Source organism: Podarcis vaucheri (genome assembly GCF_965113315.1).
Source record: "Podarcis vaucheri genome assembly, chromosome: 17".
NCBI lineage: Eukaryota > Metazoa > Chordata > Lepidosauria > Squamata > Lacertidae > Podarcis > Podarcis vaucheri.
In genome coordinates, this window is record NC_138755.1 from 13,504,694 (window position 1) to 13,518,987 (window position 14,294).

The 14,294-nt window shown below is 45.7% G+C and overlaps 1 protein-coding gene across 1 annotated transcript in view; it reads left to right on the top strand.

The window, feature by feature from the left end:
- Positions 1–4,107: 4,107 nt before the first annotated feature.
- Positions 4,108–14,294, top strand: part of PUM3 (pumilio RNA binding family member 3) — a 31,498-nt gene continuing 21,311 nt past the window's right edge. The window contains exons 1-7 of the mRNA XM_082204876.1: positions 4,108–4,289; positions 5,997–6,179; positions 8,926–9,061; positions 10,271–10,346; positions 11,787–11,880; positions 11,961–12,027; positions 14,094–14,268. Coding sequence (XP_082061002.1) covers positions 4,202–4,289; positions 5,997–6,179; positions 8,926–9,061; positions 10,271–10,346; positions 11,787–11,880; positions 11,961–12,027; positions 14,094–14,268 — 819 coding nt within the window. The 5' untranslated portion in view covers positions 4,108–4,201. The remainder of the gene's footprint in view (positions 4,290–5,996; positions 6,180–8,925; positions 9,062–10,270; positions 10,347–11,786; positions 11,881–11,960; positions 12,028–14,093; positions 14,269–14,294) is intronic.

A 14,294-nucleotide genomic window follows, 5' to 3' on the forward strand; every position in this document is an offset into this window, starting at 1 on the left:
GCTCCATACCCAGTAGAGGGCTGTGAAAATTTGTGTCCCGAGCTTTTTAGGCTCGTGGATTCATGTACTGAAAGGGGCACCTTGGTTGCCAGATGTTAAAATATATCAAGATATATCATTTGTCTGATAATAAATGTTGGAAATGTAAGGAGGCTGAAGGAACATTTTTTCACCTCTGGTGGACATGCCCGAGGGTGAAGGCTTTTTGGGAAATGATTTACAATGAGTTGAAAAAGGTGTTTAAATACACCTTTCATAAGAAACCAGAGGCCTTCCTCCTGGGCATTGTGGGCCAGAGAGTGTTAAAAAAAGATAGAACCTTCTTTTTATATGCAACTACAGCAGCAAGAATCCTTATAGCCAAATATTGGAAGGCACAGGAGCTACCCACGCTGGAAGAATGGCATTCGCAGCTGATTGACTACATGGAATTAGCCGAAATGACAGGCAGAATCCGAGATCTGGGAGAAGAGGCAGTGGAAGAGGACTGGAAAAAATTTAAGGACTATTTACAAAAACATTATAAGTTATATGAATGTTGAGAATTTGCTAAGCTTTCGGGAAAAACATGCTTCAGTATTGAGATTGGTTAATGAAACTAAATTAAGTTATGATTTAGAAAAGTATAAATTGTAAGATTATATAACTAAATGAAAACACAAAAACATTGAAAATAAGGTATTAATTTGCTGTTTATTTATATTGCAAAGAAAGCAGGGGACGGAGGACGTGGGGAAGTCCGGTTGATTATGAAAATTGATTTGAAAAAGTGAATGTTTTTTCTTTCTTTCTATAATCTCTTCTTTTTTCTGTAAAATCGCTTTTGTTGTGTCATTGATGATGTATTTTTAACCTGGAAAAAAAAGCAATAAAAAAACTATTATAAAAAAAACAGATGTTAAAATATATCAAGATTATTTTCCATTCTCCTACACCACTATAAAGGGACGTGGGTGGCGCTGTTGTCTAAACCACAGAGCCTAAGGCTTGCTGATCAGAAGGTCGGCGGATTGAATCCCCACAACGGGGTGAGCTCCCATTTCTCTGTACCAGCTCCTGCCAACTGCTAGGTTGGCAGATGTGTAGGGTACTTTCAACAGTGACTTGCTGATTCAAATAGATACTGCTACGAAGTATTCATAAACAGCTGGGGGAAAGCCCTTTTTTTCTTTAGTTTTGTCGAGTGTAAATCTGCAGTGAATTGTAAATTAAGCAAGAAGTGAAGCAGAAGAGGAAGAAATCTCAGCCCGATTGTCCTGCTAAGGAACAAAAGTGTGCAAACTTTTCTAGCTACAACAGGCAATATTTTGCACCGCCAGCAAAGGGAGTATGTGGAATCATTAGTCTTTAGTGTAATCTTGCCCAAGGGCTCACATTTGCTGAACTGCTTAATGATAATTTTTTTAAAAAAACCATTAAAAACTAGGTCTGCTGTACATGGGTCTTCCTTGTCTGATGCAGCTACAGCCTTGGCTGGTTCTGCGTGCTATTAACACAAAGGGGTGTGTTTGTGTGTGCCTTTAAGCCATGTACTAGAGGGCTGCACATAATCACAGCAAAGTGAGTAATCCACTAATCCTCTTTTCTCTTCCCACTGTAGAGAAGGCTGCAGAAGAATTTTAGAAGCTTATAAATTGAATCCTGGGGTTGCTTTATTCTTATAAATAAATAAATAAATAAATAAATAAATAAATAAAGTGTTTACTAAGAAATGAAGGGTTCTAAAGGTTGACTACCAATGATGCCATCTGCAGAACCGAAGAGCAATGAAGAAGAAGTTTATTTTGGATAATTTCCCACCACATTTTTCATTTAAGAGAATCTTCCTGTACCTGAAGGTGGCTTTAATTGTCCAGATATTAGCCTACATTAACATAAGCCATATTTGCTTACACGTACAAATAACTGGCAAGTTTCTCCTTCTCTTAATGCCCCAGCTTGGGTAATTCTAGTCATGGTTTATTTCACACCTCTGTTTGGATGGCTCCTGCTGGGATCTAAATAGAATGAAAAGAAAGGCTGAATACATTGATCTTCCTCCCTGGCAACTGTAGTTCACCCCTCCCAGAGCTACAATTCCCAGCACCCTCAACCTAATGACAAATTCTAGGAGAGGACGAAGGGACGCACTCTCAATGCACGGGGCGTCTGGATGCAGCCAGAGGAGATTTCAGATGCAATCAAGACCCGCTTTGCAGAAGGGAAGGCGGCGTCCTCGACTCTGGCAGAAGCGACAGAGCACCTGGCACCACCTGAAAGACGAGCCAGTGGATCCCGGGATCTGGATCCGATGCAAAGGCAGGACCTGATGCTTGCTGGCTGGGAGCTCCCGCTTGAGCTCCGTGGCCACGATCCGAGGCTGGGCGCCCCCTGGGGGCCCATCTGCTTCTCCCAGCTGGCCTTCGTCTTTCTTTTTTTTTGGACTACAACTCCCATCCTCTCTCACTGCTGGGGCTGCCAAAAGGGGATGATGGGAGTTGGAGTCCAAAAAGACCCCTTCTTCACCCCCTTTGGGATGAAGGGGAGGAGGCTCTTGGCTGACAGGAGAGCATAGCTGTCAACCGTCCCTTATTTGGCGGGAAACTCCATTATCCCAGCGCCGTGTCCCGCTGCTGTCCCTTAAATTTCCCAGGTTTCAAAGGAAGCAGCTCCTCTCCCTCCCAGCCAAGGAGGAGGGAGGCTCCAACTGTGTTGCTTGGCAGCCCGGCCCGCCCCCCTCCGGCCTCCTGTCACCAGACTTGGCCCCTGGGAGCCCCTTCCCGCCGGGACTGGCGGGAGCCTCGGGCCCCCTCGCGGCCGCCAAACTGAGCATCTCTGCCTGGGGCCTCCCCTCTGCCTGTCGCCGCCGCTCCTGCTAGGCCATACTGCGGCTGCGCCGCCGAAGGACCCGGGTGAGATGGGCCTATGAATTGCTGAGGAGCCTTGAGAGGAGAGTGAGGGCAACCATAGCGAAAGCAGTTCAGAGAGAAGAGGTGAAGGCGGAAGCACAGGCAGGTGTTCCAAGGGCTAAGCATAGAGGCGGAAAGCAGGCGCTTCTCCCATAGATTTGTAGTGGTAGATTAGCATAGATGGTCTGATCTGCAGGTTTACTTCGGGCGCTATTTCCCACCCCCTCCTCTTCCTCTCACCCCGCCTGATGGAACCGAGAGCTGCAGATGGAGCACGAGAGAAAAGATCCGGAACTGCAGCAGCATCTTCGTAGCTTGGACTTCGTTTTGCGCGAAAAGTGGTTGCTGCTTGTAGTTATTTAATTGCAGTGTTTCATCAGCTGGTGTCTTGAGCAGCGACCTCTGGAAACGAAGGGCTAAAAACCGGCGCTGCTCTCCCAAATTAGAGTGGTACCTCGGGTTAAGTACGTAATTCGTTCTGGAGATCCATTTTTAACCTGAAACTGTTCTTAACCTGAAGCACCACTTTAGCTAATGGGGCCTTCTGTGGCTGCGCCGCCGGAGCACGATTTCTGTTCTCATCCTGAAGCAAAGTTCTTAACCCAAGGTACTATTTCTGGGTTAGCGGAGTCTGTAACCTGAAGCGTATGTAACCTGAGGTACCACTGTATCTGGTCCCTTTTAACTTCGTATTTCAGCTGGTTGACTAAAACCCCTTATTTTGGCTGCCGATCCCTTATTTTCGAGGCTGCTGGTCCCTTATTTTCAAATCTGTAAGTTGACAGCTATGCAGGAGAGGTGCTTCCTCTCTCTCCCCTGAAGGCTCCCTACTCCCGAGGAGGCTCCCTCCTGTGCTCAGCTGCATAGGGATGAAGGCGCAGACATTGCTCCGAGCGCGGCCGCCTGAGCGTGCCGCCGCCACGCAGCCCCGAGTGGAGACTCCCCGCGGAGGGAGCGCGCAAAGGGACGCGGCCGCTCAAAGAGGAAAGCCAAAAAGACGAGCGCGCGCATGTCACTCTGTATCCTTTCTACGTCTATAGGCCTCGCCGAAGCCGCGGCCGTCACTTCCGCTTCCCCTTTGGAGACCGGGAGAGTGGCGGAAGGCGCCCCCTGCCGACCACCCCGCCGGCGTTCCAACGAGAAGCGGAAGTGCCAACAGATGTGTCCCGCCACGCGGCTTCTCGCGAGGCCCTTGCGTCCAATGGGAGCGAGCTTCCGCCGGAAGGAGCTGGGGTAGAGAGCGGAAGTGCGGCTGGAGACTTCGCCGGGAGGGTGGCACGTGGGGCAGAGCGAGGAAGCGAGTTTTCCCTCCCATGGAAGCCAAGCGCCGACGGAGGGGACCCGCAGGCGGAGGAGGAAGAGGCCCCGGGAAGAAGAAGCTGGCCAGGAAGGCCGAGGAGGGTGAGGCGGGAAACGGGCCTCCCCTCCGAGGGCGAAGGCAAAGGGGTTGGGGGGGCGTGGGTGTGTTTTATGGGCCCCTCCCCTCCCTCGCATCGCCCGGGTCTGGGGAAGAGAAGAATTCTTGCTGGGAGTTGGAGGTCGCTGGTCGAGATCTTGCCGAGGCTTTATTATTATTGCTTTGTGTACCATCTGGTGGAAAAGTGCAAGACAAATTTAACACATACAGAAATAATTCTGTGAACCGCCTTCAGACCTCCGGGTATAGTGGGGGTAAAGGTAAAGGGACCCCTGACCATTAGGTCCAGTCGTGGCCGACTCTGGGGTTAGTAGATAAATTCAATAAATAATAATAATAAGGTAAAGGGATCCCAGACCATTAGGTCCAGTCGTGGCCAACTCTGGGGTTGGTCGATAAATTCAAATAATAATAATAAGCCCTAGGCTCTGTGGTTTAACCCACAGCACCACCCACATCCCATAATAATAATAAAAGGTAAAGGTACCCCTGCCTGTACGGGCCAGTCTTGATAGACTCACCTCACTCAGGAGGCCAGGGGGGGGCAGCGCTGTCCGGAGACACTTCCAGGTCACGTGGCCAGTGTGACAAAGCCGCATCTGGTGAGCCAGCGCAGCACACGGAAACGCTGTTTACCTTCTCGCCAGTAAGCGGTCCCTATTTATCTACTTGCACCCGGGGGTGCTTTCGAACTGCTAGGTTGGCAGGCGCTGGGACCGAGCGATGGGAGTGCACCCTGCCGCGGGGATTCGAACCGCCGACCTTTCGATCGGCAAGCCCTAGGCGCTGAGGCACCACCCGCGTCCCTATAATAATAATAGAACAGCACAATTTGTAGTCCCTCTGATTTTATTTTTTAAAAATCCTTTCTTCACCTTAGCAGAAGTAGTGACAGCGTTTTTGTTTGCTGTTTTCTTTCCAGCATGGCAGTATGTCCACTTGATCCAAATTCTGTTCCCGTTAAATAATGTATCCTGTTATGTATTCTACGTTTCTCATGATGAATAGACAGTGTGGAATTTGAATTCGTTCTCACAGAGGGTGGGCCATTTTCTAGTCACCATAATTATATGAAGAAACCTGACTTGGAAAGTGGAAGACTGTGTTTTGTTTTGTTTTTTTAAAAATCATGTAGGCACTTTTTATTTATTAAATTAAGGTATGAATGTATAGAATCAATACAGTTCCCTACCCCCAGGAAGTGACAAGCCACATGTTTCATATAACTGTTTTAACATCACTGTTACAAACAAAGTGGAAGACTGTTTGATGTGAAGTTGCCCACAACACTTCCCTGTACTTTAGCATATAATTCTGCTTTAAGCACACCGGTGGCAGGGATAAAGGGTAACTCAAAATATATCCGCTGGAAAAAAGTTCTGTCATATTAGCTGTATGCTATGTACTGTATGTAAGTCCGCCGAATGGTAGGGATTGTTAGATAAAAACTAATCTAATAATCAAGCGGTTTCTACCAAAAAAGTAATTTTATTTTATTTTTTTACAAAATATACAAGTACATTATGCGTTTTCCATCTTAAGGTTTTTGTCCCATGTTGCCTTTTGCTCTTCCATTTATCCTCCCTGAATTGAAATTTCAAAGTTGGACTGAGAAGAATATAATACATATTGAATACAAACTGATCTGTTGTTGATTTTGTGAAATTATCTCTTTTGAAAACTTGAAATAGATACTGGTCTTCCAACCAAATTAAATAGAAAAAGTGGTGAAGATGGCAAGCCGAAATTTAAACGTAAGAAATTTGAGAGAGGAAACAAAAAGCCTGGTAAAACTGGAGTGAAACAATTCAAGAGTAAACAACCATCAGAAAAAATTACCAGGAAGCGCAAACTTCAAGATGATAAAGAAGGAGGTGAGAATAATACTTGGGTTTGTTTAAAGATATATTGATCAAAGAAAGATAAATGTCTCAGTGAATCTGCTGCTTTTAAGATATTTGAAGGCGTCTACTGTCCACAACCTATTGATGATGTGAGAGGGCCTTCTCTCCCCTTGGCCCTGTTTGTGGAATGCCATCCCCATAGAAGTTGACAATTTTTTGTGTGCCAGTTCAAGACCTGTCTTATTTGCTCAGGCTTTTGAGTATTTTATCTAGTTGGTTTAGCTTTAGTTGTTCCTATTTGAGGTGTTTTTATGGTTTTATCACTTTGTATTGCGTGATTTTTTTAAATTTAAGTGTTCCAATCCACTCGGGTACCTATACAGATGATGAGCTATAAGTAGTTTACATCTTAATGATGAATGTTTTCTTTTAAAGAATGTGTGAATTGTGACCAGCCTGCATGCTGTAGATTCATCTCTGCCCAAAACTTGCATTTAGAGCTGAGACAGTGGTTTGAAGCAGGGCCCCACAGTGCTATGCTGTGGTTCCTAGGTCCCGCCCAGCGTTCAAATTAGCCAGGCACATTTTGCACCTGGCTATTGTCCACTTGCAACCAAGTGAAGATGCCTGGGCGCCAGGATGGTGCCTGACGTCTCCACCATGTGGGGATCATTGGATCTGACCTGTTTTCACACACTAACAACACATCCTGTAGAATTCTATCAGTTATATGTTATCTGCAGAAGGAATTTCAGAAATCAAACTGCTTTTTCTGTGCTGCCTGAACAGGAGCAGTCACCGTTATGAAAAATATGTTGGAATAGGCCGATATATATGTGGACTGTCCCTGGATCACGTGACTTTTGTTCTTTAGGTTCTCCAAGCTCTTAACGCTGCTCAAGGTTGTCATCTCAACTAGCCAGCTGTTTAACTGAGAATCAATCACAGTCAGTCCATCCTTTGAAAAATAAGACTTTAGAGCCGTCTTGCCCCCAAATGGCAACTAGACATTCCTTTTGGGTGGCTATAACCTTGATTTAGGGAGCCATTTGGCACCTAGCTTATATATCTGAGTTTCTAACGCTAACTGGTAGTTCCCACCCCCTCCTAGCTTGGCCCCAGGACGGGCCCCGCCTGACTTTCTTGCAGGGAACTAGACAGTTTGGCTGCTGCTTGGCTTGTATCTTCTTTGTGCCTCAACAACACAGCAGCCAAACCATCCCAAGCTTTCCTCCTAACATGGGAGTGAGGAAAGGTGCAGCAACAGCCACACAACTCCTGGAATAATACCCAACCAGTCACGATTTTGTCTCCCAAGGTTGACGGCAGCACACTTGCCATTGTAAATGTAGCAAGGATGGATGGTTAGGAGCATGAGTTATGAGCCTGAGGTTCAGATTTTAGTCATGAGTTTTCAGAGCTTGCCTTGGGCAAAACCCACACCTGTAATATCAGGATAAAAATGGGTCAGAGCTCCATGATAAAGAGCAGGCGTTTTGTATGGAAATGGTTGCTAGTTCAACCTTTGGCATTTGGAGATTAAGGAAAGGTGGAGAGTCACTAGAGAGCCTTTGTCTGAGTCTACTCTACTGGGCTATATGTATCCGTGGCTCAACTTGGTATCATGTAAATGAACAAGCTGCTGTTTCAGAATAAGCTGTAACAGTTTTAAAAAGTTGGTTCTTTCCTCCAGACTGACATTCTTGGAATTTTAAACAAAGGCACAGCTGACAAAAATTGATTAGGGAAGTACCGTATTTTTCGCTCGATAACACGCACCTGACCATAACACGCACATAGTTTTTAGAGGAGGAAAACAAGAAAAAAAATTCTGAATGAAACAGTGGATGTATCGTTTTTGTGCTTCATGCTGTGGCCACAGACATGTGATTTGACGGTGAGTTTGGGGTAGCCCAATGCAAAGATCCTGAGAATCCATGTGGATCTGTGCTTTGTAACCACGTTTTTGCACCATTGCAGCCCCAGGCAACAGTGGGTGCGTGATTTTTTTGGTGCAGGCTGTAGCCATGGACATGCTATGTGATCTGATGGTGAATTTGGGGTGACCCTATGCAAAGATCCTGAGGATCCATGTGGATCCGTGCTTTGTAACCACGTTTTAAGTGGGGAGGGAAGGAAAAAGTGAAGAGACAAGAAGCACCGAGAGGGGTGTGCGGAGAAGCAGCTGGCTGAGAATGCAGGAGAGGGATTTTACCGGAGGGAGGAAAGGAAGGCAAAAGTTCCCCCCACGCACCCACCCAAGCCAGCCAGCTCTCTCTCTCTCCCCCCCCCCCCCACCTGCATGTTGCAGCACCGGAGCACGAGAGGAATTAGAAGGAAGGACGCTCTGCTTTCCCCTCTGCTTGCCTGGAGGGGAGGGGTTTTCTCTGCTCTTTGTTCCGTTTGAGCAAACACAGTAACAAACAGAAGCAGGTGGGCAGTAAGACCCTGAGGCAGAATGCAGGAAAGCAGCAGCTTCCTCTTTTCAAGGCTTCCCTTCTCCGGAGGATTGATATTTGCCTGATTTTTGCCTTCACTCGCACCTCTCGGCTCCAGGGACCACACATTCGCTCAATAACACGCACAGACATTTCCCCTTACTTTTTAGGAGAAAAAATCTGCGTGTTATAGAGGGAAAAATATGGTATTTCTGTCGGAGAGGATCCCATGAGCAGAGCAGTCTGCATCCAACAGTTGGCACTATTTTTTAATTAACTTGTGTGACGTTTGATGCGTCTTAAAGTATGCTACAAAATGAATGCATATTTGTCATCAGGGTCGGCGCCTAAGAAGCCTAAATGGGACGACATCAAGAAGAAGAAGAAGGAGCTGAAGCAGAGCCGACAGCTGAATGACAAAGCCAACTATGATGTGGTGCTTAAGGGAAAGCAGATTTGGGAATCTCTGAGGCAGTAAGAACGACTTGCGCTGCATGTTCCTGAACTTAACACTGTACTCGTTTTTCCTTCTCACGAAGGAAGAAAGTTTGTCCTGCCTTAGACTTCAGTATAATGCACACACAGACATGGTTTATTGCTTCAGTTGTCTGTGTGGATTATAAAACTGAGGCTGTACGTCAGTGTTTTAGGTTCATTAAAAAAATAAAATCATAACTAGATGAATATGTGTCCTTCATTAAAGCATGCATAAAGGATTACATATTACAAAAGAACCTTTGGACAAAGAGGCTACCTGCGAGTTGAGCACTCTGCAGTGTTTGTCACCTGCTGTGAAGTGTTTGGCTTGAGTGTAGAACCCCAGGCCGCCTCCACACCTTGTTTTTGCAGTGCTATGATGCTGCTTTAAACAGCCATGGCTCCCCACCAGCTAATCTGTAGTTCTCAAATTGGTTTGACAACCCGTCCCTCTTCCCAGAGAACCCTGGGAATTATAACTCTGGGAGAGGAGAATAAGGGTCTCGTGGCAATGCCCAGCACCCTTAACAAGCTACAGCTCCCAGAATTCATTGGGCAGAAGCCATGCCTGTTCAAGTGGTTTTGCTTTAAAAGTGTGGTGTCGAATCTCTGCTCAGTCTTAACTCATTAAATGGCCTTGGGCAAGTGGCAATCTCTTCACCTAATCTGCTTTACCCGGTGGTTGTGAGAGCTCTCCTCTCCCCCCTCAGCCATCCGTTGCACTGATCATGCTGCTGATCCACTCTGCTACCAAAGTGGCAAGGATCTTGTCATGCAGTATAGGGAGTTGGACTAGATGACCCTAGGGGTCCCTCCCAACTCTACAATTCTTTGAATCTATGCTGTGTTTCACTAAAAGGGTAGGTGCTCTTGTCATTAGAGTTCCCAGTGGAAGGTATACAGCGCTGTGTCCTTAATGAAGTTGGGCACCAAACCTCTTACCTGCCATATTTGTGTGGAGGCATTCCCCGCCTCCCCAAAGAAAAAGTTTTTGATTGTAGTAAGGGGATGAGCTTTGGAACGGACAAGAAGCAAATACTGTAATCTGTTACGCTGCTCTGAGTTGCTTCTGGACAGCAATTTAACATGTTAGTCTTCCAACATTAGATGCCAATTAACTTCTTAAAGTACAAGATAATTCAGTTACTGTTTCAAGAATAATAATAATAGTTGTTGCATTGTCTTAAGATTTTCTTGTTTTTGTAGGAAAAAATGTGAGAAGGAGAAGCGGGAAAAGATGTTGAGTGAACTCCAAGAGCTGCTTCGTGGGAAAATAAAAAATGTAAGCAGGACAGCAGAATACAGTGAAACAAGACTCTCAAATGGCTGGACTTGTTGGGGTGTTGTAATGACGGGGAAAGGGCATGTCTGGTTCTGCTGCCCCTCCATATGATGGGGGCTGGTGGGGGGGGCAAGTGGAATGTCTGTTCCCAGGCCCAAGGGTCATCCTAACAGTTCATCTACCTGTTGCATCACCTGCCAAGTATCTCAAAGGTCCCCAAGCCCAGGACACAGCTTTTCAGCAGGTGCAAGCAGCAGGAAGAGGAAGCAGGAATACAGTGGTACCTCGGGTTAAGTACTTAATTCATTCTGGAGGTGTGTTCTTAACCTGAAACTGTTCTTAACCTGAAGCACCACTTTAGCTAATGGGGCCTCTTGCTGCCGCCGTGCCGCCAAAGCACGATTTCTGTTCTCATCCTGAAGCAAAGTTCTTAACCTGAGGTAATTTTTCTGGGTTAGCGGAGTCTGTAACCTGAAGCGTCTGTAACCCGAGGTACCACTATATCCCATTCTCTGGATCCAATTCATTGTATTGTCTTGTACTGGAATGCTTCACCTGTTTTACCATCATCATCATCAATGTATTATTTTTATTTATTAAATTTGTATACTGCCCTATGCCTGCAGGTCTCAGGGCGGTTCACAGGATAAAATCACAATATAAAAACACAAAGCAAAACAAAACAACACAGTAGCACCCCCCCCCCCCCGCCGGAATAACCCTCCAGAATCGGATCCCATGATGCCTGGTGCACCTTGTAAGGAAATGTGTTGCAAGTGTTTCTGTTACGTATCTATAATAATAATAATGCAGGTTGTAGGAGCCCTTGGTTGTAGGGACGTGGGTGGTGCTGTGGGTTAAACCACAGAGCCTAGGACGTGCCAATCAGAAGGTCGGCGGTTCGAATCCCCGCAACGGGGTGAGCTCCTGTTACTCGGTCCCTGCTCCTGCCAACCTAGCAGTTCGAAAGCACATCAAAGTGCAAGTAGATAAATAGGTGCCACTCCGGCGGGAAGGTAAACGGCGTTTCCGTGCACTGCTCTGCTTAGTCATGCTGGCCACATGACCCGGAAGCTGTTCGCCGGCTCCCTTGGCCAATAAAGCGAGATAAGTGCAGCAACCCCAGAGTCGGTCATGACTGGACCTAATGGTCAGGGGTACCTTTACCTTTAGGAGCCCTTGAAATGCCAAATGCTGGAACGGTAAAAAGTACAGGGGCATTCCCCCCCCCCCATTGGTTTAGTTTGTTTACTTGTCTAATGCCAGCACACTCATACGGTTCATTTCTTTGTATTATGTTTTGGCAGCCCCAGTTAGCTGCAGACAACTTTTAGGAATTTTGTTAAAACCAACAGTGGAGATATATCTGTTGAAATGCAATGCTGCCTAAATGACTTAGGGGGAATGATTCATCTCAAAGGAACCGTTTATCCCCCACAGATGGCGTTTGCTCACGATTCGACCCGCGTCATCCAGTGCTACATTCAGTTTGGCAATGCAGAGCAAAGGCAAGAAGTATTCGAAGAACTGAAAGGTACAGTTTCCAGAAACAAATGGCTTGCCTTCAGAGCTCTTGGTGTTTACAGCTTCTTATGGTGGTTTCTTATCCCACAGATAGTTTCACCGAACTAAGCAAAGCCAAGTATTCCAGAAATATTGTGAAGAAGCTTCTTGCCTATGGGTAAGTTTTTCCTTTTCTACACTTCTCTCCACTTCTGAGGGAAGTCAAGCCAGAGAACAGAGTGTAAAGGAGAGAATGAGGGAGCTGGACTGTGGTGCTTGGCTTCAGATCCTTGCTCAGCTTACTCTCTTGTGCCGCCCTGATGTCAAAAAGATGAAATGGGCATTGGCAGAACGCGATGTGAAGGGAACGTTATTGAAAACCACTCCTCCCCTATGATGATCCCACTGAGATCATGGCACTGCTCTGGGAAATGCTTGTGTGTCTAAAGTTCTCTGGCTCCAAAAGACAAAGAAATTGGTTTCATCTCTTCCTAGTCACTGGATACTACTGATGTCTGTCCCACATCTGAAAAATGACACTTTGGTTGATATGACTTGGATATGTGACTCTAAAGCAGCTCATAGCATCATCATATGTTAAAAAGTCATGCCATGTCATTTGTAGGCAACTTCTTTTTCTTTCCAATTTTTTTTATTGGTTTTCACAACATTGTAAACAAACAAACACACATAAGACAAACAAACATAAATCATAGCCTAATTGAAAATTACACTGATTAGCATTGTTAAGTGACTTCCTCGCTTCCCCTTGGTTGAATTTCATTGCATATCCTTTTAACGGTTTTCCAAATCGCAGTTCTTATAAAATTTAATTTAAACATTAACATCCTTAAATCGTCACATTATGAAATTAAACATATTAATTCATCCCTTAACATAAATAAAATCCTGAGCCAATTAAGTATCTGCAAGCTGTTTTCAGTTAATTTAACTTAACATATTTAACTAAGTAATCATTAAATTTAATCCACTCTTCCTGAGACTTCTCCTCCTTCTGGTCGTGGACTCTTCCGGTTAGGTCGGCTAGCTCCGAAAAATCCATCATCTTCATCTGCCATTCTTCTATCGTTGGTAATTCTTGGCTTTTCCACTTTTTAGCTAACAAAATACGAGCAGCAGTTGTGGCATACAAAAATAATTTAACATCTTTCTTGGGCAATTCCAAACCTGTTATTCCAAGAAGGTCTCTGGTTTCATTATAAAGGTATATTTCAACATTTTTTTCAATTCATTATAAATCTTTTCCCAGGAGTCTTTCACCTTGGGACAGGTCCACCACATGTGATAAAAGGTTCCTTCCTTTTCTTTACATTTCCAACATAGATTGTCACAGTTGTGCTATATCTTTCCAAATTTTACAGGAGTCAAATACCTCTATAACTTAGCTCAGGGCATGAGACACTACTTCTCCCTGAAGTTTGGTGCAAGTTCCAGGAAGCCCTGGAAGAGGGGCAGGATTTGTACCAAGCAACCAAAAACTAGGGTTGGCTACCAAGCAGAGCCAAACTGTCACTCAGTTATTGGCCTGCTGCTGACGTCTCTCTCTCCTATGAAACTATGTATATTAATACACATAAGACACTCACACACGGAGATAAAACGTGGGCTGGATCCAGACTGCCTTCCATGAACGGAATGGCTCTTCCAGTTCACAGAAGGCTTCTGATCCAGCAGAGGGACCCGGCTGTCGCAGGAAGGGAAGGCAACGGCTGCTGCTTCATCCCTCTCCCTGCAGAAGAAGAAGAAGAGTTTGGATTTGATATCCCGCTTTATCACTACCCTAAGGAGTCTCAAAGCAGCTAACAATCTCCTTTTCTTTCCTCCCCCACAACAAACACTCTGTGAGGTGAGTGGGGCTGAGAGACTTCAGAGAAGTGTGACTAGCCCAAGGTCACCCAGCAGCTGCATGTGGAGGAGCAGGGAATCGAACCCAGTTCACCAGATTACAAGTCCACCGCTCTTAACCACTACACCACACAGGCTCCCAGCACTATTCCACAGGGTCCCCCAAAGGAAGAGGAAGGTGGCAAAAGTTGCCGCTCCTTCTGACAGCTCAGTCCCCTTGCTAGTGGCGGCAAAAGTTTGGATCAGAGTCTTTCTTTTCTCCCCACCGTTGAAAAAGAATAAAAAATCAGTTGTGTTTAATAAGTGATTGCTCAAAGTCTTTGGTCCGCTTTTCTTTTCCAACTTTTGAGCCGCTATCTGTGTTTATTCCTGAAACAGAACGAAGCCACAAATTGCAGAGATAATCAAAAGCTTTAAAGGCGAGGTCAGGAAGATGCTGCGCCATGCGGAAGCGTCGGCTGTGGTGGAGTACGCCTACAACGACAAAGCCATTTTGGAGCAGAGGAACATGCTGACTGAGGAGCTGTATGGGAACACATTCCAGGTCTACAAGGTGGTGTATCGAGGCAACTTTTTGGC